Below are 22490 nucleotides of genomic sequence, written 5' to 3'. Positions count from 1 at the left end.
TTTTTAATCACACTTTCTGATTTCACTTGAATGTTTTCAGATCGTTCTTACTTTTACATGTTATTCTCTGCTAATTTAATTTGGTTTGATTATCTATATACGTGTTTACAGAAATACAGGCTGGTGACAAACAAAGACGGAAAGCTGAGTCAGTGTGAGGAACATAACAAATGCAGATGTTTAAACACGGGCGAAATGCAGGCCTCAATCAAACACATCCATGCTGAGCTGAAACTACATATTTAGAGGAAACGTGTGTTCATTGGCAGGAGCTTCAGTCACCAAGATTTTCATCTCAGGGCTCAATAGGAAGAGTGACTAAACAGCATTTAGGCCTAAATGTGGCTCGTTGATAGGATTGATTCTCATTTCGCGAAATGGCTTCCTAGAAGGGGTGTGTCGGGGTTAGTATGGAGAGCAGGAATTGTTACAGTAACCAGATCTTTTTGTACTTCCATGTACAAATGGACATATTCAGGAATAGAATGTACACATGGGAGTATTTAGTGTGTGTATGTGCTTGATAGATAGAGTACTGTACCTCGTATCAGGGACGTTATCCCTAGTTTGGTAACAAAGATGTTATCCAGTTCCTCGCTGCCGGTGAACAGTTCAGCCACCACATACAGGTTAGGACGCTTTTGTCTGGCCACGCCCAGCATGAACTGGTCAATCACAGCAGGGCGACAATGCGCAAACCAGAGCAAGGGGTCAATGGAGGGTAGGGTAGAGGGGGAAAATGGAAAAAATAGGAGGAAAGGGAGGAGGAGGTGATTGTTTAAGGGATAAAGCAGTTAGTGAAAACAAAGCTCCAAGTAACCACACCGTCCAGTCATGCAGTCACGAAACACACATAAGAGGGTGAAGGGATGGAGGCAAAATGTCAAACAATGTGGAGAAAAGAGGGAACAAGAGACAAAAAAACGCAATGTTAGCTCGAGCAAGACAGTACCTCGTATAAGGCTGCTAATTCCCAGCCGGTTAACAAAGACATTGTCAATGCGCTCGCTGCCTGTGAACAGCTCAGCTATCACATACAGGTTGGGTCTGATCGCTCTGGCTGCATCCAGCATGGCCTGGACACCACAGCACAACCAGTACACACAGGAGAGGAGGGTCACACACTGGCCTTCAACATTTAAAACAAGGGGCAGTTTCTTTCATCAATATTCACCCAATTGATTTTAATGGTAATCTCAGGACTGGATTCAAGACACATTTGCACCGGGAAATTCAAGGTCACACGTGGCTGTAATCCAGTGTTTTTTGTTTTTTTTGTGTATTCTTGTATTGTTCGTACCTCAGCTACGTGTAACGGGGTGGAATGGCAGTTGTCCAGTCTGACTCCATGGAAGTAGGTCGCTGTGATTTCAGTGTATTTCTGCATGTGGGCCCAGAGGTATGGGCAGTCCTCTGGTCCCTTGCCATAGCGAAGCTTAACACTGTCACCCCAGCATATCAGCTCACGTCGCACGTAGACATTGGAGCCTGAGGTGTGCAAAGACATAGGAAAACAGAAAAAAAAGCATCTGAGGCTGATAAATTAACAATCAAAAACTGCAACGTTACACATCTTTCATGAGAATGAGTCCTGCTAGTACTATCATGGCAAGAGTGTGCTTTCTCTTGGACAAGATGTTCACCACGGTTACCTGGCTCAGCAAAGTTTCGCAGGGGATCATCACCCATCACCCAACCGTTGTGAGCCAGAAAGTGACAGATTTTGTCTGGCTGGTCCAGCAGCTGGAGCTCCTGCATCAGAGTCATTTCCTGATACGGGAAGGTGAAATACCTGAGAGAGACGGGTGAAAACACTCTTTACAGCCCATAAAAGAAGAAACTATTCTGCTTAGCTGGATATGATTTAGCATCCTTTTATCAAACTCATCAGTCTCATTTTTTTAGAGTTCGTATCCTAACTGATCAACCACCTGACGCTAAAACCACCAACCAACTACAACTCTCTACAAGTGACCAATTATTCTAAAGGGCATTATAACGCGCCTAAAATCAAAACCAAAACTCCTACCTTGTAACGAGGGGGTTCTTCCTGCTAACAGGACCTAGTTTGGGCCCATGATCAGCCAGACGCTCATAAACTACATTTCCCACAACGCAGTTTGCTGCCTGGTAGAAAATAAGGATGAAAATTGATAACGTTAGACACTTGTTCCTGCAAAATGTGGAGTCAATTTAAACCATATTTCAGAAAATCAGCAAAAGAAAAAGTGAGTGAAGGCTTTTTTCCAAACACCGGATCCTACATTCGCTGCAATTAAAGCATTGCAGAGGAAAAAGACACATTTAGATGGTATTGTTACAAGAATGGCAGTCAGAATTTAAACAAAGGAAAGCCCTGTGAAGAAGAAGGGTTTTGGTCTCATCACACTACATTATCACATTTTTCTCTGGTACATCAACTCTTCCATCTCAGTCGACCACTCTTAGAAATGTTTCTGTGATACGTATTTGGGTGAGTTAACTCCACCTGCTCCTGATGCTGTTGCACAATGTGGTACTGTTCCTCATTCAGCTCGGTGAGTTTCTTTTTCAGCCAACCACAGCAATCCTCAATGTGCTGGGGGGAGTAGCTGTGAGGAGAGGCATGATCAAACAGCAACCTTGTCTGCAACCATGCAGCAAGTTCCAAATAAAGAGCCACATACATACAGCACCATGCAACTGTTCCAGGCACTTGACATGGTTCAGAATGACCTTTGTGTACAACAGTTGTTTGATATCATTTGCATACATGTGTCAATAGGACATTTCTTTCGCAAATAATATATAGGGGATACATTTGTAAGCTGATGAAGACCACACAGTTTGTCGTAGCCGGGGTGTCACAGGAGAATTATTTTTCTATTCTGCATTTCTGGATAATCACATCCAAGCGCGCTCTGCAAGCGCAATGGTCTGAAATGTTACTTCCACTCTCTAAAGACCCATTGAAGCTCTCAATTCATGTGAAAGTTTAAAACAGACCTGTGAGGTACAAATGTCTCCAGGGCAGAGTCCATGTCCACTTTGTTGCCATAACGACGGTATTTCAGGTCCTGGATGATCTTGAGTCCCTTCTTCCCTTCAGTCTTGTCGCGGTCTGGCCGGATGCCTTCAAACACAGACATGAAGACGTTTCAAGTCTGTGACACAATATCGTCACCTCTTAGCATGTCACAGATATCAGACTGAAAATTGTGTAATAATAAAATGACGGTTCTTTGCTGAGAACACTGGCTTGTCTGAACTCTGCTGTTTAAAAAAAATGCTACTACACTAAAATGCGTGCTCCAGATCTCGTCTTAGTGGGTCTGGTGTTTGCGTGGTTACGTGTCATCCCAGCCTGATCTACACACCTTGTTGTAGGAGGCTTCTGAACTGCTCCACTGAATTCTCCACCTTGACCTGGTAGAACTCCCATAGTTTGATCTGAGGATACACATCCTCCCACAAGACACTACGAATGACCTAAAGGACACAAACAGACACACAGACATTCAAGTGGAGGCCATGAAGTCTCTTATTGGTGGTCTGTACTTCACTCGTGTTGATTCCACCTACATGGTCAACACAGTGGTCCTTGGGTCACAGCCAGTGGAAAACCCCTGGACTGAATATTTGTTGAGAGCAATTTGACCTTAACTCAAGTATTTTTAACACCAGTAGTATTGATTGTTGTTGAAAAATATTTCAGGAATGTAACAATACTTCTCCTTTCAACCCCTCATCTTCCCTTCATGTACATTCTTATTAAAGCCATTCGAATTTGATGGATTTATTTGTCAGACTGTTACTCCACTATTTCTTTATCTATGGTCTTTACTGCATCTAAACTTAGAGCATGATGCTGGCGCTATCTATGGCTACCAGATCTAACCTTAGCAGTTGTTATGTCCACTTCTGTTGTTGTGCAGTGAACACTTAGCTCAACTAAGTGTCAACTGAGTATACTCACGTTCAGTTGGCCTTCATTAGTAATATCAGCAGGAAGTCCTTTATCTGTGTAGCGTCCATCTGCTACTCTGGTAGTTAAATGCCAGATGGCCCGGTCCAGGACCCAGGCGGGACGCAAGTGGGGGGAGTTCACCAAGTTGTAGCCACACTCTGGATGTTTCTTGATCCATTCACTGTTAGCCGCTGGAAAAGGGATAAAAATTACACAATTTTACTGTTTTAATGTGAACTATTTTTACAGGGACCACCACCACAATCTTTCATTCACTTGTACTCACTTGAGTCAGACTGACAGTTGTCAGGAGAAAATATTATATTTTATTTGAAGAGTTCTAAAAAGTTTCCCTAGTCCAAAGAACTCTATTTTTGTACCTGTTTTCAGAGATCTTCACATGGTCTGCAAGTCACTAAATCACCGCTCAGTCTGTGTTTAACCTTTTCATCAGGCTCATTTTACCACTTGACCTTTTCTTGGAGAGGGAGGAAGAGGAGGAGGTGAGAAGGGGAGATGGGGGACCCAGTGCTGCACATCAGAGCTGCAGTGTCATGTCATTTCTCCTTCATGCTAGTAAATTATTTTTGTATCCAAAAACTACATCCCATTTCATTTGTATCGCTCTTGTTAGTGATTAACAAACATCCCATTTTCTGAAGGTCACCCCCCATCTTTAACAAATGAAGGCAGAACTGTTCGTCCGTGCATCCATCCCTGATGCCCGAACCACCAAAAATGGCTCCTCACAACTCACAAAAAGGAACAGCAGCTCTACTCTAAGTTCTTCAGGGTTAGCTGAACTTATCACTTTATCCCTCAACGAGACACCAGCCACCTTCCTGATGAAACCCATTTGGCTGCTGGAATATGAAATCTTATTCTTTCGGTCATGATCCATATTTCATGACAGCAGTTGAAAGTAGGAACGAAGACTGGCTGGTAGATCGAGAGCTTTGCCTCCTAGCTCAGCTCACTTTTTAGTGGGTCTATGAATCTGACCTGGAACCTGGACGGGCTGTGTAAAGAAAGAGCTCCCTGATCATCTGGACCTGAGTGGCTACACAACCAGGAGTCACTCACCTGTGTGATTATACACCACATCAGTAATACACAGCATGTTCCATTCTGTCTTCAGCTGCTCCACGAGTGCCCCCACATCTGCCCAGGTGTAGCTTTGACCCTCAGGGCTGAACTCAGGACTAAAGGTTAACTGGTCTGCCAAGGAGTAGCAGGACCGGGACTCTCCCAGAGTCTGCAGGGGGGTGAAGTGGATCATGTTGTACCCTGGAAGAGGACAACAGAAAACTCTTTAATCATAATCATTATGTGTATGAAGGGAAACTCTAGAAAAGTAACTGCACACACAAAACGAGGATCATGACTGATCTGAGCTCAGCCTGTCTGAGGTCTAAAACATCTAAAAACTTCTAAAACAGTGAACTGAATGTAACAACAAAAAAATATCCCTCACCAGTTTCCTTCGCAACTCTCAATCTTCCTGGCCAGTCAACTAAATGTCCCAAACATTTGGCCAGGTATGTCTGGATGGTGATGCAGTCTAATGGGAGGGCGTGATTGTCTGCTCCAACACGAAGGAGCGGGTCGACTACGATGTAGCCTCCTCCAGCACGCTCATTGCCTCTGAGGGTGACACACACAATGGAGCATAGTATTCAGCAATACATGGGCCTTATACTTGTCATTTTTTTGCTCTTCTTCATATTCCCATATTTGTTGACATGCGTGTTTGTTTACATAAGAATAAATGTCATCAACATTTAGTGAGTCTTCTTGTCTGCTCTGTTTGTCACACATTTTCAAGCTGCTCCAGCAACATAAAGAGAGGACAACAGCCAGGGAAGGTGACATTATTCAGGACTTATCGGGCATGATTCCTACACACTGGACCTTTGCATCAGTCTCCATGCACATAGAGAGACTGACCCTCCCACCCCACTACCTATTCCTGTTAATGGCTGGGATGGATCTTCTGGGCGGGCAGGCTCAAAGCAAAAGGGTGGGGAAGTTATTTTGGAGAACCTCGAGTAAGGAGACATTGAGTCAGTCACTCTTGAGGAGTTCTCTACTTTACTTGACTACTTGACTCCACTTGAAGCCACCCTGGCAAGTATACCATCTCCATGAGCTTCACTAAAACCTTTCACTTTTATACCTGGTAACTTTACTTGGGAATTCCCAAAGAAGCTGTGACTTGGTGCAGGGTTAGCTTTTTATACTCTAGCCTCAACAAGTAGTCTGACTATATATATAGTCTGACTGGATGTATCCTGGAAAGCCAAAGTACATGAGACAGTAACTGATACTGACTGAACCTGTAAGGGAGATTTTAAAATCCTTGGATTGATGAGGATTAAAAAAAAAAAGCATTCTTGACAAAGAGGAGGCACAAATAATGGCGACATACATACTGTAGAATAAGGAACCAAGTGACTAAACAGCGCAAAAAGAAGAACTAATTAAAATGAGTAACAGAGCGAAAGATGGAAAATATTTAAAATAACATTGGGGGGGGGGGGGGGTACTGCAACTCCATCCCCCATTTGAGGACTTTGATGTGCTGTCTGACCTGAATTGTCATGGCTCAGACAATCATTGGTGTTACTTTACTTTCATTCGCCTCCCAGGACTAATCCATTATTTTGAGTTACGGGACAGAGGACTACTCCACTATTTTGGGTTGGGAGGGACACGTGCAAATGTACTCTTGATTGACAGGCTTGATTGTTTTCCAAATACTGAATTCTTTTTGGGGATATCGGCCTTCCAAGCCACCCTGCAGGAACATTCCAATTGTGCACCTTATTTTAGTGTTTTAATTCCTTGTGGTGCACCATCACAGATAAATAACACACAAACTGATTGATTGGCAACAGATTTCTGGGAGTGCAGAGCAGAAAAATCAAATCATGAAAGCTTATCACAAAATAATTATTTGATTAATATCTTTCATCATTTGCTGGCTAGCCTTTTATCAGCATCTTACCTGTATCCAAAGTAGTACTGATAGGAACCCGCAATTTTAAGGTCCAGCGAGCAAAACTTGTCGGAGTCATCTTCCCTTCCTGACGGAAAGTTCCAGGCCAAAGCTCGGAAAGCATTTCGTTGAAACTCCTTGCTTTCAAGTGGGTAGTTTGTGTAAACCACAACCCTCTTCCCTTGAAGACTTGGACCCAGTCGGAACTGGAGCTCAAAACCTGAGGGGGCAAAAATGTTTGGGGTTTTTATTCAAGACTAACAACGTTTACACTTCAAAGTGGGTGAGCTGTGCTGAAGTGTCTGAATTCACTGATTCATGAAGTGGAACAAAGAAAGCAGTTTTGCCTTGTTCAAGTCTGAATAGAGTCCTGTCCAAGTTCTCCTTGTCGTTGAGCGTCAGGACGCGGATCTGCTTCAGATGATGAGGCAACATGGTGAGAAGAGCTCCTCAAAGGTGACTGGCCCCTGGTCTCCTGTAAACGGGAAGCAAACAACTAAAACCTTCCTTCCTGTGAAATCAGTAGAATTCCACAACACTGTCTGATTCCTGGCTGTGGTTTATGCAGCACAACCTTGTTTATGCTGAGCTTTGGTTTCCATAGCACAGACGCCGACTGCACTGTTGCAACAATAACAGAGCCAGCAGGTACAGGAGAGCTGAGCGAGGGAAGATTGTCCAGATGGTGGCATGCTCTCAGACAGATAAAATATAAACATTGAGTCCTAAAATGGCAATATACTTTGACAGCTATTTCACCCAGAAAAGCACGTTCCTTAACAGTGATGTCATACTGTGACGCCATGCTGTAAACTTAGACCGCCAACCTAAATACACATGAGATACTTTCCACATCATGAATCTGTTAGCCACTGCCCCCAAATTCAGAGCTGAACCAGGAGACGGTGCACGCCAGAGATTCTAGGATGACCCTGTGTTGCTTTGGCCTCAGTTAATGAAACACCACCAAGACAAGCACCTATAGCCTGAAGTAACATCCACAGTTTAATTTGGTTCATTCTGCTGTCAAAAGACAGAACTCAAAAGACACCACAGGTGCAAAGTACATTTGGACATTATTACATTATGCAACCCAAACAAAAAATTTATGACCGATGAAGCCTTTGGACACCTAAACCATTTAGAGCAGCGCTGCACGATTCGATGAAAAAGTCATACTTGTACACGAACGTCTAATTAAATATGAATCCGAACATTTGCGTATGACTGTTTTCCAAAAACATTTTACCAAGTTAAACAGATATCAAGAGCACAAAAATATATTTCACAAAGATAAAACCATGTCTGCAACATGTGTGCAGCGATGTTCAAAATAATAGCTGAAGGTTGTTTTTAGCGGCTATTTGATTATACATGCTGATATCATGATTGCAATTTGATTATTTGTGCTACACTAACAAAGCAGTACATCAAGATTCAAATCTGGCAACTGCTGCATAGGGAAGTGGAGAGAAGAGGTAGGTTGGATAAACATCATCATGCAACAATAGATGCGGTTCCACTTGAAGAGCTTTCCTAATCTCTCTAGAATGCAGCTACGTTCTTGACAGGCCATGCAAGGCAAATCAGGAACAGACTGTTGACTGATCACCTGTAGCCTCACAAGTTCAGGGGGTTCGGACAGAGAATGAGGAAGAGGAGTGAAATGTAAATGAAGAGCAGGAAGATGAGGAAGAAGAACTTGTCTGCAGCTCTAGTATATGTGTGGAAACTTCGGCCATATCACAAACTCTTTAGGGTTAAAGAAAGATTCTTAAGCAACGAGCTGATTGAGGCAGAGGGGGTGGTGTAAACACAACAGGAGGAAGTCAGTCTCAGCTCTCCAAATACTATGAGACACAAGACACGCTGAAATTTATCCATCCATCCATTTTCTTCCGCTTATCCTGTTAAGGGTCGCGGAGGGGCTGGAGCCTATCCCAGCAGCTTTCGGGCGAGAGGCGGGGTTCACCCTGGGTGGGTCGGCAGTTGATCGCAGGGCCTACATTTATAGACAGACAACCATTCACACTTAGCCTTGTTCCCTCTTGATGTCTTTGGCCTGTGGGAGGAACCCAGAATACCCAGAGAGAACCCATGCAGGAACAGGGAGAACATGCAAACTCCACACAGAAAGATCCCGTGCCCGAGCCGTGGCTCGAACCCGGACCCTTCTTGCTGTGATATCACAGCATGGGAACTCCTTCAATGGCCAGTTTAAAGATAAAATAACCATCATGATGAGCAACATAGTTGAGAAACTGCTGTGTGACAGATGACGGCTTGTTAGACATCTGTGGTACTACTTGAGCTCCTGAGGTGATTTAAAACACGACCACACTGGGTCATATGAAGCAGCATACATGTACAGTATGTTGATCCCTACCCTAGTTTCATCATTGCATGCTACCTCCCAGCAGCAGGTGTCACATGAGAGCAGCAGGTCACCATGAGACCAACACATCAGTTACTGTCCGCTTATACATATACACATTTAAGTCCAATGTCATTATACAACAAGGAATGCCAAATGTTTGTCTGCCACACGACCAGCTGCAAACATAGAGAAGCCCAGAGCTGCAGCCTTCAGTGAACAGGAACAAACCCTCATCTTCATCATATCTGAGGACTGCACAAAGTGGTTTTCTGCAATCATTTAATTACAATAATGTTTCTTTTCAAACACATTAACAGCAAAAGGAACTTTTGGGTTTCCGGGGTTAAAAAAAAAAATCCATTAGACTCAGTTAAATTTACTATTTTTTTAAAGTCTTACAGTCCTACAGAGAGAACAGCTGCTGAGCATCTTCAAATGATGAACATAGTGAATATTCACTCAAGAAACTCAGTTATTTTTTCAACATCAGGGAAAAATACAAATGATGAAAAAGGTGTACTGGAGTTTGTGGTAGAACTTCAGTCACACAGGGGTTCATGGTTTAAAATACATAAAATATCAATTTCAGAGGCTGGACAAAGACGTGTATCGTTATATTTATGCGTTGCAATTATGTCTCCCTTTGCTTAGCAACCACACTGTGTTTATGTGTTTTTTATTATTTTATCCATTTTGCACTGTGTAACAAAATTTATTGTCTTTATCTCTCTTACACTATTAAATACAGCAACTGTAGTGAGACTATTCAGATAATAGTTTAGAAATTAAATACATCCTTTGTGATGTATACAAACAAAAATTCAACACACTGTTCCACAAACTTGCATTATTATTTCTTATGACAGAATTGAAAAGCACATAGAGGTACTGAAGGATGTCGCTACTTCCTCACCACTGACCATTTAAAATTGTTTCAGCCAAGCCACTCCATATAATGTAGGATTGGTTGAATTTTCCCATGAGCCGTTTACTCAGCATGCATTTAGACGACAACGTGTTACATCACATTAATTTCTGAGTTACAAAGAGGCAGTACAGCAGACTAGCAGCCTAAGAGCTGCGGACACTCTTCATATCAAAAATGACTCAAGTCTCTCCAGAAAAATTCCTGCGAAATCAGCTATAATTTTTCTAATGCTTTGTATGACACTTCACGTCCAACTTTTGTTTATCTTGTTAAGCCTGAATTAACTTCGCACACCTGGCCCAGGTTACAGGACCAGTGAGAGCGTGTGGTTCAGGACCACATGAAATCAAGCCAGCAGGGGAACGCATCCAGAGTCAGTGAACCCCAATGAAGCCTCCCACTGAGTCTGCGCAGTGCTTCAGTCTAACCACGACAAGGTCAAGAATCCAGCTGATAATGTCACAATATCTATTTATAACAGTCGTTCCGACACTGTTCAACTTACTGTGCACAGGAAGATCGTACCAACACACAGTAACACAGAGAGGTACACGATAGCATTCGCACGAAACCGACAAGCTAACGTTCCACCTGCTGCTGCGGACCCACCGATTCCAGCCCATTTGCATCAGGGGCAAAACAATACTGGCGTGCTTAGTGCGGCATACTGATGCTCAGTTAAATCACATGCAAAATCCCTTCAAACCTCTTGTTACCACTCAATACGTTGACATACGTGACCACCTCTAAAAACCCACTTTTTCAATAGAATACCATAATTCTTGCGGTTCATGTTAGTAGGCGGTGCCCTCGAGGCCAACACTTAACTTTGAAGGAACCGCTATTAGCATGAGTCTTACCCTTAAATGTTGATAAAGTTTCATGACTCGTCCTCATTTAGGCTAAACGGAACCAGCACTCTGTTAGGATGTAGCTAATTATCATGCGATACTTGTGTCAGCTAGCAAACATTGCTAAGCGTTTATCTTCTGAGCTGCTAGCTTACTGGAGACAACAGGAAGTTTAGTAATATCTGACTGTCAGACAACTGTTTCAATAGGAAACGTGCGTATGAGTGTCCGTCACCGGTTACCTGTCTGTGTTTCGTCCCCGGTCCGTCTCAGCAGCAGGAGGTCAGACGCATTTACAAACACCTCCGATTTTCTCTGCATGGACTGTGGTTAACTGGAGGGGGCGTGGCTTTACCGTAATGACCCGAGAGAAGTGGAACAAAACTTTGTCTCTCAGCGATGCACACACTTTCTATTTAGTGTTCAGGCATTGCACGTTTATGCGTCATCATGGAAATTGGCTGCACCACTGCCAGTGAGGGTGGATGGGAATCTGGTGCCTAATAGCTGGAGATGGCTGCCAAAACGGTTACAATCGCTGTTCATTGCGTAATTTGAGTTGCGCAATTTCTAAGCTTTACAGGACATATGCACACGTGCTGCACACAAAAACTGACAAGGGAGTTATGTAATCTTTGACTGCAGTGCAGCTGATGGTCAGAGAGCACACACACAAACACACACACACACACACACAAATAGGACATATTACTTCAAAGGTTTACTATGGTCTATTACTTTAAATATTGTTTCTCTTACTTTTACTCCTATTTTTTTTATTATTATTTTCCTCCTCAAACATAACTGGCCCCCATTCAGATGACAGTTAAGTTTTAAATTCAGGCCAGTGGCTGTAGCGCTGTATCTGTGCTGTATTCTCTGTTACAACTCTTACAGTTTGTGGTCTGTCCAGTGCTAAAACCTCCAATCACAAACTCGATGGTGCAAAGGTGTGCAAGACTTGTTACATCCTCCTCTACAAAGACCACCGCTCTGAGGGAGACATGCACCACTGCCATGCTGGGAAAGGCCAGTGATGAAAAGAGGGTCTATCGTTGTTAATAGAGAGAATGTGGGGCAGGTGGCACACTTATCTTACATGGTTTCTAAACCTGTCAAAGGGTGAAACCCCACATCAATCTGATAAAATCCAGTGTAACAGTACAAGTTCTACAGCAATTTACATGCTTACTGATGAAAAAAAAACAACACTTCATGGCATCATTGCTCAGCAGGGAGCAAACCCATGCCCTTTCTCGACTTATTCAAAGTGGGAAAATTCTACTGTTAGAATAGAATTCTACTAACTGTTCAATGTTGGGATGCTATCTAAGCATTTGCTTTGACAGTTTTTAACAGATTTCACAAAGCTACTCTAAAGATGGCTCAACATGATGCTTTCCTTGTTGACACAGTGCCAAACATCAGAGTCTATACAGTCGGCTGCTCCACCATTCCTGCTGTTCCTTTTAGCTATCAGCTATTCTGTGCCATGACTACCTCAGCTGCAGCCCAGTGTTCTGTCTCCACGTTCCATTAAACGTGACTCCGGCACGTAAGTCTTTAATCAGCATTATGAATATTTAGTCACACCAAATATTGTCTAGAATATGCTCACTTGGTAGCTTTTTCTTTAAAGGATCTGAGTAAAGGATTTAATGTCATAAAGTGGTACCCCACGAAAAAGGAGATCTTGAAGTAGCTTTCAGGTGTTATTGCTGTGTCACTGAGTCATGAATCATTAAGGAAATGGAAGTGACTTCCCCCTGAAGGAAGTCATATCAGGTTGTGCTCCAATTGTTCATCCATCATGTTGTAAAACTGCTGCAGTATTACCTTGTGTTCAACTTTGAGACACACGTACACAGTTCGACATGATTTCAGACTTGTTTCCCTCCACTACAGCAGAGTGGTGAGTCCATCAACCGAATCCAAGCTGTGTGTTCATTCACTGTATGTTCAAAGTTGACTGATAAATTTGTTTACATACTGAAGTACTGAATCTGTTTCTTGCTCTGTAGGTGAAGCTCGTTGTTATTAGAGTGTGTTGGATCTGTTACTTCCTTGTTTTTATTTCAGAGCTCTTAGAGTAGAAAACCTTCAGTTTGGTGTTTCAGTGTCTTTTTGGAGGTTGTTTTGATGTGTATGTTCTGAGAGTAGAGAGATGTTATTGCTGGTGAGTCAGTGATGGATAACTCTTGGCTAAAAAAATGGAATCTAGAAGCCTTTATTGATTACCTAAACTGTATTTGAAGAGAATGGCATGTACGTGTAAAAGTTTTGAAAAAGGAGAAGTCTGAACACCTCAAGTGAGAAAGTCAAACAGAGACACTGTATACCTTAAATGACCAATTAGTAGCCCTGGGCGTTTATTTTGCAAAATCGATGTGGACCCCGGGCGTTTAAAAGAGACCAGGCGTCTATTGGTAACAGGCTTTTATTTATTTTGGCACTTGCCAGCACTGGGCCATTTTTTTTTGTTTAGCAATAGGTATACAAGGTATAACAATATACTGTAGTACTTTAAAGAGCAGTAGTGCAAACATCAAGATTGTCCTGAGAATATCATTTATTAAGTTAAAATAAATTGCAAAATCTTACATGAAACCAAGTTAAGATAAAATGAATCTCAAATAATGGCCCCCAGGCGTTTAAATGAACCTGGCGTTTATTTGAGACAGGCGTCTATTTTACAAAATGAGGTCGGACCCTCGGCCATTATATGAGACCCGGCAGCAGTTTGACACCGGGCTATTAATTGGTCATTTACGGTATTCATGTTTTTTGTCCTAAAAGTGCATTATCACTTGTCTACTTGGAGAAACTTGTAGAATTTTTTTCCCTGAACAGACCTTATTTATAAGTGTGCTTACAGAATAGGCATTTGGTTTCATGTCCTTCAACTGACATTTAACCAAAGACATAATTTCCTGTCCCACAATTGTTGACTAATGAGTTTGTGACTTTATTTATGGCTGCATTCCATTCAGCTGCATTAGTATTGCAGATAAGTAAGGCTCTCCTGAGTTGGTGATATCTAGAACTCCTTCTGTGAGGAATCGAGGTATTTAGGGTGTCTTGATCTTGTAGATGTCTCCTTTGGATGTGTGTGGTCTCCTCCTCCTCTGGCTGTGTCACTGGGTGCCAGCAGGCTGCTACTCCAATGGTAAAGTCACTAGTGCCTGTGGCAGCATGAAACCTCACCATGATGTCCCTGCTCAGACCAGTCCCAGTCCCTACCACCTGCAAACCAACACCACCAAGTTCAGACCTGGAGAACATGTCCAAGGTGAATAGAATAAAACAAATATGTTTTGATGGTATGTCATAGGCATTATGTTGCAGGAAAAGTGGTACGCATGCTAACTAGCTATTGGTTAGCATTGGGCTGTTCCACTCAGTTGGTCACTCAGTGTTTTAGGGCAGGACAAGGCAGACAGAGTTTTGTCCTGTTGTTCATTAGGGTTAGATTATGCCAACCCACCAGTGTATCAATTTAATGTGCTGCCCCCCTATTTGTCACACATAGCACCTTTAAGGAAATCCACTATTACACAGAATTAACATGGTAAAAATTTTCTTCTGTTAGCAGTTTAGTACGAAGATTACTCGTTTCTTCTCAAATTAAATAATCTGGACAGTTTTTCTCTGATCATATCAGACCATTGACATGAAACATATTTAAGTTAGTCATAGCACTAAATGAATCAAAAGGATCAGTATTAAAGGAAATTCACAGATTATTTTTGTTTAATACTTAAATTTTTGAAACTTTTTTCCAGTCATCCTGTCTGGGACATCATATTTTGAGGGTTTCTTGCTTCAGGCCCGAGACGCAACCAATCTGGGCTCGACATCCACAGTTGGCACCTTCACCCTGACCGATCCTGCTAGGACACAGCTGCTCACCTGTAATCATAAGCAGGTATACACACACACACACACACACACACGCATAAACACATTACTCTTCATACAGTTGATCCTTTTTACATTGCAGAAACTTGTTTTTCACCTTCAGTGTTTATATGCTTTCAGGGCTCAGCCGTGAGTCACACAAGTGATGCCAGACAAACGCGGGTTGTTGTCACCTGGATTGCTCCTCACAATGCTCCCAGGGAGGTGCAGTTTTTGTGAGTTAAACTCCCCCTTCCGTATCCTCACACAAATGCCCCCGAAGAACAGGGCTGATTGATGGATCTGTGGATCGTTGCTCCTATTAGATCAAGACAAAGTCCTGTTGTGAAAAAATAACCATACATACAAGCGTGAAAAGTTACCTAAACTGATAGTGACAAAATGGTATCTTTACTGACCATAATTTCCATCACAGGAATGTAGTAAGGGAAGCGATGTCAAGATAAAGCAATAAATTCACTGGGAGGATCTAGACCGACATGTGCGACCCAGGTTTGATCAGTGGTGCCAGCTGTGACTTGAGACTGCTGTTTAGATGAACAGTGCACGGAGAAACACGTTCATTTCCTGTTTTCAAATGCGAACCAAAATCAAAGTTTTAAAAAAAATCACAACTTACCCCAAACCAATGACAACATGGACAACACTGCAACTGGTGTAGCTTTTCTTCAGGCTGAGGGCGGTCATGGATGAAGTGTTGCTGCACTTTGCCGAGTCAGTTCTGGCAAAAGATTTGGAGAAGTACGTATAGCTATTAGATTTACTGTACCTAGATACTGTACCTTACCTTGTATCTGTGTTTCTGTGACTATTTCCAGAAACATTAGAATACGTAACCGCTATGTCTCTCAGATTACAAAAAAAAAGAAAAACCAAAGTTGTCCCGGTGGTTATTTGTACAATATTAGAATAAATTCCAATATAGGTGACAGTGACCTTTACCTTTGACCACTAAAATCTATTAGGGTCATTCTTCAGTGGACACTTGTTCAAACTAGAGAATTCCCTTGAGGCATTCCAACTTTGCACAATACTCTGGAAAGTGAAGCTCAAATAACCAAGAGTAGTTGAGGGATGTTGAATCATTCTGTGACTTTTCATTTTCAAATCTATAACCTCATTTTCTGTAAGAGTATTTCTCATTTAACAATGACTAAAACCTTGACTGACTCACTTTCATTGTTTGAAACTTACTGAATGTTGCAACATTGTGTGGGTGCATCTCTATGTATGGGTGTGTTCTCCAGCGTGACTGTAGTGACACACTACCGTGTATTTTGGGTGAGGCAGCCAGGACCAATCATCTCTCAGCATGGTGTCACTCCTCACCCGCCTCAGTCCACCACTGCACTAACAACTACACCAACAACTACAGCCTCCATCCTGCCCGGACCAGTGAGTTTTAAGTGGATTCCCTGAGGGGAAATGAAATAAACACTGAACTCTAAGAGTGTAACATATAAAGGCATCCCCTGTCCTGACCTTGCACCCTAAGTTCACTTCTGAAGGGTGTGGCCAATGGAAATCCTGCCTCCTAGACCCTCCAGACTGTAATCCACAAGAGGATCCTCTCTGCTTCTTCCTGTCCATGACACCAGAGGGATCAGAAAAAATGGTTGGACTTTATAAATTAATTTCAAGGACCAGATTTAATGTACTATAATAACACATCTGTATTTTGCATTTTAAAGTCAGCAAAGGTTCATATTCAAATTGAGACGCTGGGTCTCAGGAATTACCAGCGATTTGCTTTTGAAACCATGTGGATTAGAAAACTGTCTCGGTTGTCTTTTTCTGTGCAGTCAGTGACGTTTGAGCTGAGCGGCCCAGCAGAGGGATACGTTGCCTTTGCCCTGTCCAGGGACTCATGGATGGTGAGCTTGTCCCTCTGTGAAGCAGAACAGAAAAAAATGCAGCTAATGACCATCAGTACTTTATGGCTCTTTTGTTGTCATATATCTTAAATGGACAATTAGAATTTTTGTTAAAATTGGCATTGAAATTACAATTTTCAAGCATACAGTATGTCCTCAGCACTGCCCCACTGAAAGACAAAGTAGTCATCCTCAATGTCCCAGCACTTCATTATCAAAGCATGTTTTGCGTATACTTTGATAAGTTTAGATGAACAATCTGCATCTGCATTAACCTGTTTGCTTTCCTTATTCATACCTGTGAATGTGTGTGTGCATGCTTGCATGTGTGTATGCCTAGGGAAATGACGATGTCTACATGTGTGTCAAAGATGGAAATAAAGTATCAGTGGACGCAGCTTTCGTCAGTGGACGGACAGACCCTGAGGACCTGTCAAAGGTAACTAATGTAGGCATGTTCAGATTTCTCTCACCAAGTCAGTGCAACACAATTTCAGTGTGAAGGACACAGGAGTGAACTATAAACATCCATACAAACATAAAACTCATTTTGGTAACTTACTGCTCCAGTGGAACAACATGTGTGATTGACCTCCATGTGCTTAATTTTGCATTCCATACATTCCATAGTTATGAGGGTGTTGAGATAAGAGTATGTCCTGTGTTAGATATTTAAAGCGTGACTGGACATATGCTGTTGAATTGTCCTTTTTCATGGGCCTGCGTGCAGTCTGGTCTCTCCTTGGTGTCATGGCGACTGGTGGATGGAGTGATCCAGTGCATGTTCAGTCGGCCAGTCAGTCTGACCAATCAGGAGCCTGGACGCTTCGATCTGGACCAGGAATATTTTCTGTTTATAGCCAATGGACATTCTGAGAATGGTAAGACAGAAATTTTGCTGACGCTGATGCCTATGAAGTCTTTAACATCATGGACATGGGTAGAGCGCACATGGAAGTCATGTCCAAAACTAAATGGGTTCCTTTGAGACACGTCTAGAATAGACGAGCAACTCACCCAGGCCTTGTGGATATTATTGTATAGCACAAATATGTGGTTATCAAAAGGCCATTTGATTGTGTGATCACACTGAGGACCCTTAAACAAAGGTGATGATGATGATTATGATGATGACAATGATGATCACCTGACTCATGTGACAGCAGCAGCCTCATTGGTAGACGGAGTGTGTGTCATCTCCCTGTTGCTGTCAGTTCAACCTGCTTTCAAAAGATCCCTGGAATGATTAATCCAATTCGAGGGAAAATTTAAACTGTAATTCCAAGTGTTTTTGAATCCATCCATCCATTTTCTATCCTGTTAAAGGTCCTGGGGGGCTGGAGCCTATCCAAGCAGCCTTCGGGCGTGAGGCAGGTTCACCCTGGACAGGTCCCCAGTCCATCACAGGGCCAACACATAGAGACAAACAACCATTCACACTCACATTCATACCTACGGTCAATTTAGAGTATCAGTCAGCCTCGTCCCCTCTTGACGTCTTTGGACTGTGGGAGGAAGCTGGAGTACCAGGGAGAACCCACACAGGAACAGGGAGACTCCACACAGAAAGATCCTGTGCCCGAGCCGGGGCTCGAACCCGGAACCTTTTTTCTGTGAGGCAACAGTGCTAACCACTGCTCCACCGTGCCGCCTTTTTTGAATCCACCAGGGCTAATTTTTTTACGCAATAAAATAGTTCAGATGAAATGTTTCAGAGAAATTCAACATGTCTTGTTATTAACTCAAGGTGAAATCTGGAAGCACCATCGCCAACCGTTAATCTCCACCTTCAGAAAACACATCACTGGCCCACCCGAGGTACTCACTGGCTCCCGGGGACCAATCATTCTGAAACTACATGGTAGGCTGAGACTGGAATTTTTATGTTGAAGACAATAAGACAGATACCCTTCTCTCCTCTTTGCTCCATTAGGAAGCTGAGCCCCATGCCAGTTAGATTAGCACAATGAATAGTAGGGATTGGGCTGTTACTCTGCAGGTTATTTGTATGCAGGATGATGTATGTTTTAATTTGACATTAAGGCTAATGGCTTTTTTGTAAAAAAAAAAAGAAAAAAAGAAAAAAAGAAAAAAAGAAAATAAATGTCAACTGCCATGGCACCACTTGAGGAGGAGCTATTACAAGACAGGCTTGCACTAGCTTTCTCAAGAGTTGACAAAAGGTCTTCCACCAGATTACAACTGTCTGCATTTCTCCAGGTGCAGTAATGTTGTTAGCCTGGATGCTAACAGGAAGTGTCGGTGCAGTGATTGCCAGCTTCTATAAATCTGACTGGCCAAATCAGACTCTGCTTGGTCAGAAAGTATGGTTCCAGGTGTGTACATACGCACACACACATACACACATACACACACACACACACACACACACACACACAAACACATTATATATATATACATATATTTCTGTAAAAGTGTGTGTGTGTGTGTGTGTGTGTGTGTGTGTGTGTGTGTGTGTGTGTGTGTGTGTGTGTGTGTGTGTGTGTGTGCGTGTGTGTAGGTTCATCGAGGCCTAATGATGGTAACTGTGAGTCTGACCATTTTGGCCTTCTGCCTCCCATTTTTCTACAGGGGGCACTGGAGCAAGGTACCACCCTCCATTCATTCACACTGACCAGTAACATAGATCTAGACCAGATGAGTTTTGTCACAATGAGTTATTGTCATTTGCCTGAAAATGAAAAAAACCAGGGGCATCTGTAGTTAGCTGCATGAGCTCAAGTAATTAAATACAACAATATCAATGCTCTGATTTAGTAGTATGTTCATCTGGGAGTTGGCTTATCTTACATTCAAATGTGACCAGCAGAGGGCAGTGTTGCTATACTGTCTAGCAGCAAGGAGTCAGGGTTATGGCAAATCCATCCATCCGTCCACTTTCTTTACCGCTTACCCATTCAGAGTCATAGGGGGGTGGGGGGGGTGGAGCCTATTCCAGCTGATGCAGGGTTCACCCTGGACAGGTCACCAGTCCATTGCAGGGCCATCAGGAGCAATTAGGGGTTCAGTATCTTGCTCAAGGATACTTAGACATGGTCACCGGGGGAAGCGAGGATCATACCAGTGACCCTTCGGTTGCTAGACAGCTACTCTACCTTTGAGCCATGGTGCCCTTGTAATGGTAAATCCCCAGGAGCATATGTTTATTATGTAAATTTTGTGTGTGTGTGTGTGTGTGTGTGTGTGTGTGTGTGTGTGTGTGTGTGCGTGTGTGTGTGTGTGTGTGTGTGTGTGTCTGTAGCATGCAGGTGTCCATCCCTACCTAGGTTGCTGTGTCCTGGCGTTAGCTCTGATTCAGCCAATCATGGCTGCTTTCAGACCGTCACCTGACTCTGACAGGTAAACACTGCTGACGTGTTTGTGCTGGGATTATTGTGGGTCTGCCAGAAAACAAGAATCCCTATGATCACATTTTACTCACATACAGAGTGGATGCATATTATATTTTCCGTGGGAGAATAGAGCGTAACCTTTGCACTGTTTGACCTGTACACAGTAATACAGCTGGAAGTACTCTTAAGTATCTGACATGAGCGCGGTGGTTAATTTCACCACCAGCATGCATATTTAGTTATTGAGCTGTGTAGATGCAGGACTGAGTGGCAGAACAACTGCTCAGTGAGTATGTGTTTACTCGATGTATGATGTATTTATATGTAATGCTGTAAAAAAACAACAACATGTAAATATATATGATTGTTTCTCTATCCAGAAGATTTATCTTCAGCTGGGCTCACTGGGCAGTTGGGTCTGTGACTGAGATCATGGCAGGTTAGAAATCAAATATGACACTTGCTAACATCTCATTTGCTTGACAAAATAAAATGCTGATTTCTTGTTGACCACAGTGGCAGCCATGTTCCTGGGCGTGCGCCAACCGTCGCTGCTCCTCCCCCCTCCATGGACAACTCATGTCCTGATCGGCTATGTGGCATGGCTGGCCTCGTTCAGGACCGTCCTCCTGATACACAAATACCTGAAAAGTAAATGTGGGTCAACGTTAGTGACAGTTTGCGTTTCACATTTCTTTGTTTTGTATTCGTGTGTCATCATAGTGGTTGTTTCTTTGACCAACAGCATCAGTGTCTGATGACAAGCACCCCATCCTTTCTGACCAATCACAGTTTGGTCGCTGGGTAGGTTACACTCCCACTGGTCCTCCAAGCTGGTGCTAATGTTACTAATGTCATGTCTTGATTCTGAGTTGACTTCGCTCGTATCTTTCATACACAGATCTGATAGACTTTCATGAAAATCTTTTTGTAAGTGTTGTGTAATCTGTTAACAGACAAACTACCAGTCGCATAACCTTAGTGGAGGTCATGGCAACAGAAAAATATCAGCTGCTCCTTGGCAGGTTCAGTGCAAAAACAGTGTTGGTGTGCCATGCTGAAATGGGAACCACTGTCACTGTTAAACCTGAAGTTCCCTGCTTTGTAGATCAGTAGCTTTAGCTTCAGGATACTTCTGTGCTCTAACTCCTCCTTTCTGTCTGTTTCAGACGTCCCTCATCAAGTCGTTCATCCTGGCTGCTTTGATTCTAGGAAACTTTGGTTTCCTAGTAGCTTTGTTGTCCTCCATCGCACAGATTTAAAAGATTTTAAAGGCTAACAATGGAAGAACATGGCGAACCAATACATTTATACAGAGTAACCACAATAGTTTAAAATTCTAAATCAATTTGAGTATTGAGTTATCTACTATATTTGCCTTAGTCGTCCTTATGTCATTCGAACCTCTGATTTACAACATTGCAATCTTAAAAATCAACATTTGGATATTTTTACTTAAATCTTAAGTTCTCTTCTGTCTTCTTAACTTCTCTCTGAAGACTCTGAAATGACATCCTCTAGATATTTCATGCACACTGAGTGAATATTTAATGCTATTGTATAGATTTTTCCCGTTTACAAATAGATTTTTGCCGTTCTTTTGTATGCATATACTCAATCAATTCACATTTTATCACTTATTAAATTGCTTCTCCCGTTTTGTGTGATGTCACCCTCTTACCACTCATTACAGGCCCTCTCTAGTGCAGTGTTGACAAAAGAGGATCCGCAATTCACTTTCACATCAAAATTAGATGGGTTTTGTCCTTCCTCAATGCTCCAACTGTCCAACAAATTTTGTGTAATTCATCCTGGTGTTTGCTGTTCAATCCTGCTTAAAATAAATGTCGAAAAACCTATAATCCTTTGTCAAGCTAAATACCAACAGCATAGAAACTGTTGAGAAATGCCTGTATGGTATCTTCCATTCTGGCCATCGTAGACAGACGTATGCGCCTGAAGGGTTTTGGACATTTTATGTAATTGCTGTTTGCTTTATAACATATTTGATAATGTTACGTGATATTTCAGCGCTTGTGTCCTTTAGTCCTTTAATGTCTGCAACTCATCTGATACAAAAGAAGACTAGCAGGAATATTAGATTTGCACATCAGTGGATTACATAACTTGCTTACCCCCACACCACATCGCATGTAAATCAGTGTGACACGGCAGAGCCTTACTGGAACACTCACAAAACAACAAGGATGCAGTAACTACACTCTGCACACACTCACAGACAGAC

At 42.5% G+C, this 22490-nt stretch overlaps 2 protein-coding genes and 1 long non-coding RNA gene across 5 annotated transcripts in view; 1 reads left to right on the top strand and 2 right to left on the bottom strand.

The window, feature by feature from the left end:
- Window positions 1-11555, bottom strand: part of agla (amylo-alpha-1, 6-glucosidase, 4-alpha-glucanotransferase a) — a 22375-nt gene extending 10820 nt beyond the window's left edge. For 2 of the 3 annotated variants that reach the window (XR_015115846.1, XM_086203947.1), the window contains exons 1-13: window positions 11343-11552; window positions 7292-7419; window positions 6954-7164; window positions 5421-5590; window positions 5030-5233; window positions 3956-4137; window positions 3357-3468; window positions 2986-3112; window positions 2489-2591; window positions 2030-2127; window positions 1653-1792; window positions 1301-1488; window positions 542-665 (exon numbers count right to left, since the gene is read on the bottom strand). Coding sequence is in view for 2 of the 3 variants with exons in the window: in XM_086203947.1 (XP_086060073.1) it covers window positions 542-665; window positions 1301-1488; window positions 1653-1792; window positions 2030-2127; window positions 2489-2591; window positions 2986-3112; window positions 3357-3468; window positions 3956-4137; window positions 5030-5233; window positions 5421-5590; window positions 6954-7164; window positions 7292-7379 (1747 nt within the window). In the remaining variant the exon portion in view is untranslated. Of the gene's footprint in view, window positions 1-541; window positions 666-952; window positions 1077-1300; window positions 1489-1652; window positions 1793-2029; window positions 2128-2488; window positions 2592-2985; window positions 3113-3356; window positions 3469-3955; window positions 4138-5029; window positions 5234-5420; window positions 5591-6953; window positions 7165-7291; window positions 7420-11342 lie in introns of all 3 variants that reach the window. The other variant, XM_086203948.1, reaches the window with a different exon arrangement.
- frrs1a (ferric-chelate reductase 1a) lies at window positions 10620-22490 on the top strand. Its single transcript, XM_086203949.1, has 18 exons — window positions 10620-10686; window positions 12516-12655; window positions 14191-14389; window positions 14883-15025; window positions 15139-15233; window positions 16266-16413; window positions 16514-16633; window positions 16821-16892; window positions 17233-17331; window positions 17623-17773; window positions 18640-18753; window positions 19113-19228; window positions 19414-19500; window positions 20155-20252; window positions 20626-20684; window positions 20762-20902; window positions 20991-21049; window positions 21415-22490. Exons 3-18 carry the CDS (start codon window positions 14191-14193, stop codon window positions 21505-21507), a joined length of 1794 nt encoding a protein of 597 aa, XP_086060075.1. The 5' UTR covers window positions 10620-10686; window positions 12516-12655; the 3' UTR covers window positions 21508-22490.
- On the bottom strand, window positions 14843-17905 carry LOC147261748 (uncharacterized). The gene is made up of 7 exons (XR_015115847.1): window positions 17455-17905; window positions 16758-16906; window positions 16501-16600; window positions 15638-15739; window positions 15417-15545; window positions 15116-15316; window positions 14843-15009 (listed from the first exon to the last, which is right to left on the bottom strand). It is a non-coding gene; the product is annotated as an uncharacterized LOC147261748 (long non-coding RNA).

This window comes from Aulostomus chinensis, chromosome 5 (genome assembly GCF_037954235.1).
Source record: "Aulostomus chinensis isolate RoL2024-O1b breed Wild chromosome 5, RoL_Achi_v1.0, whole genome shotgun sequence".
Classification (NCBI taxonomy): Eukaryota; Metazoa; Chordata; class Actinopteri; order Syngnathiformes; family Aulostomidae; genus Aulostomus; species Aulostomus chinensis.
The sequence above is the reverse complement of the archived record's forward strand: the minus strand, read 5'-3'. Positions and strand labels throughout refer to the sequence as shown.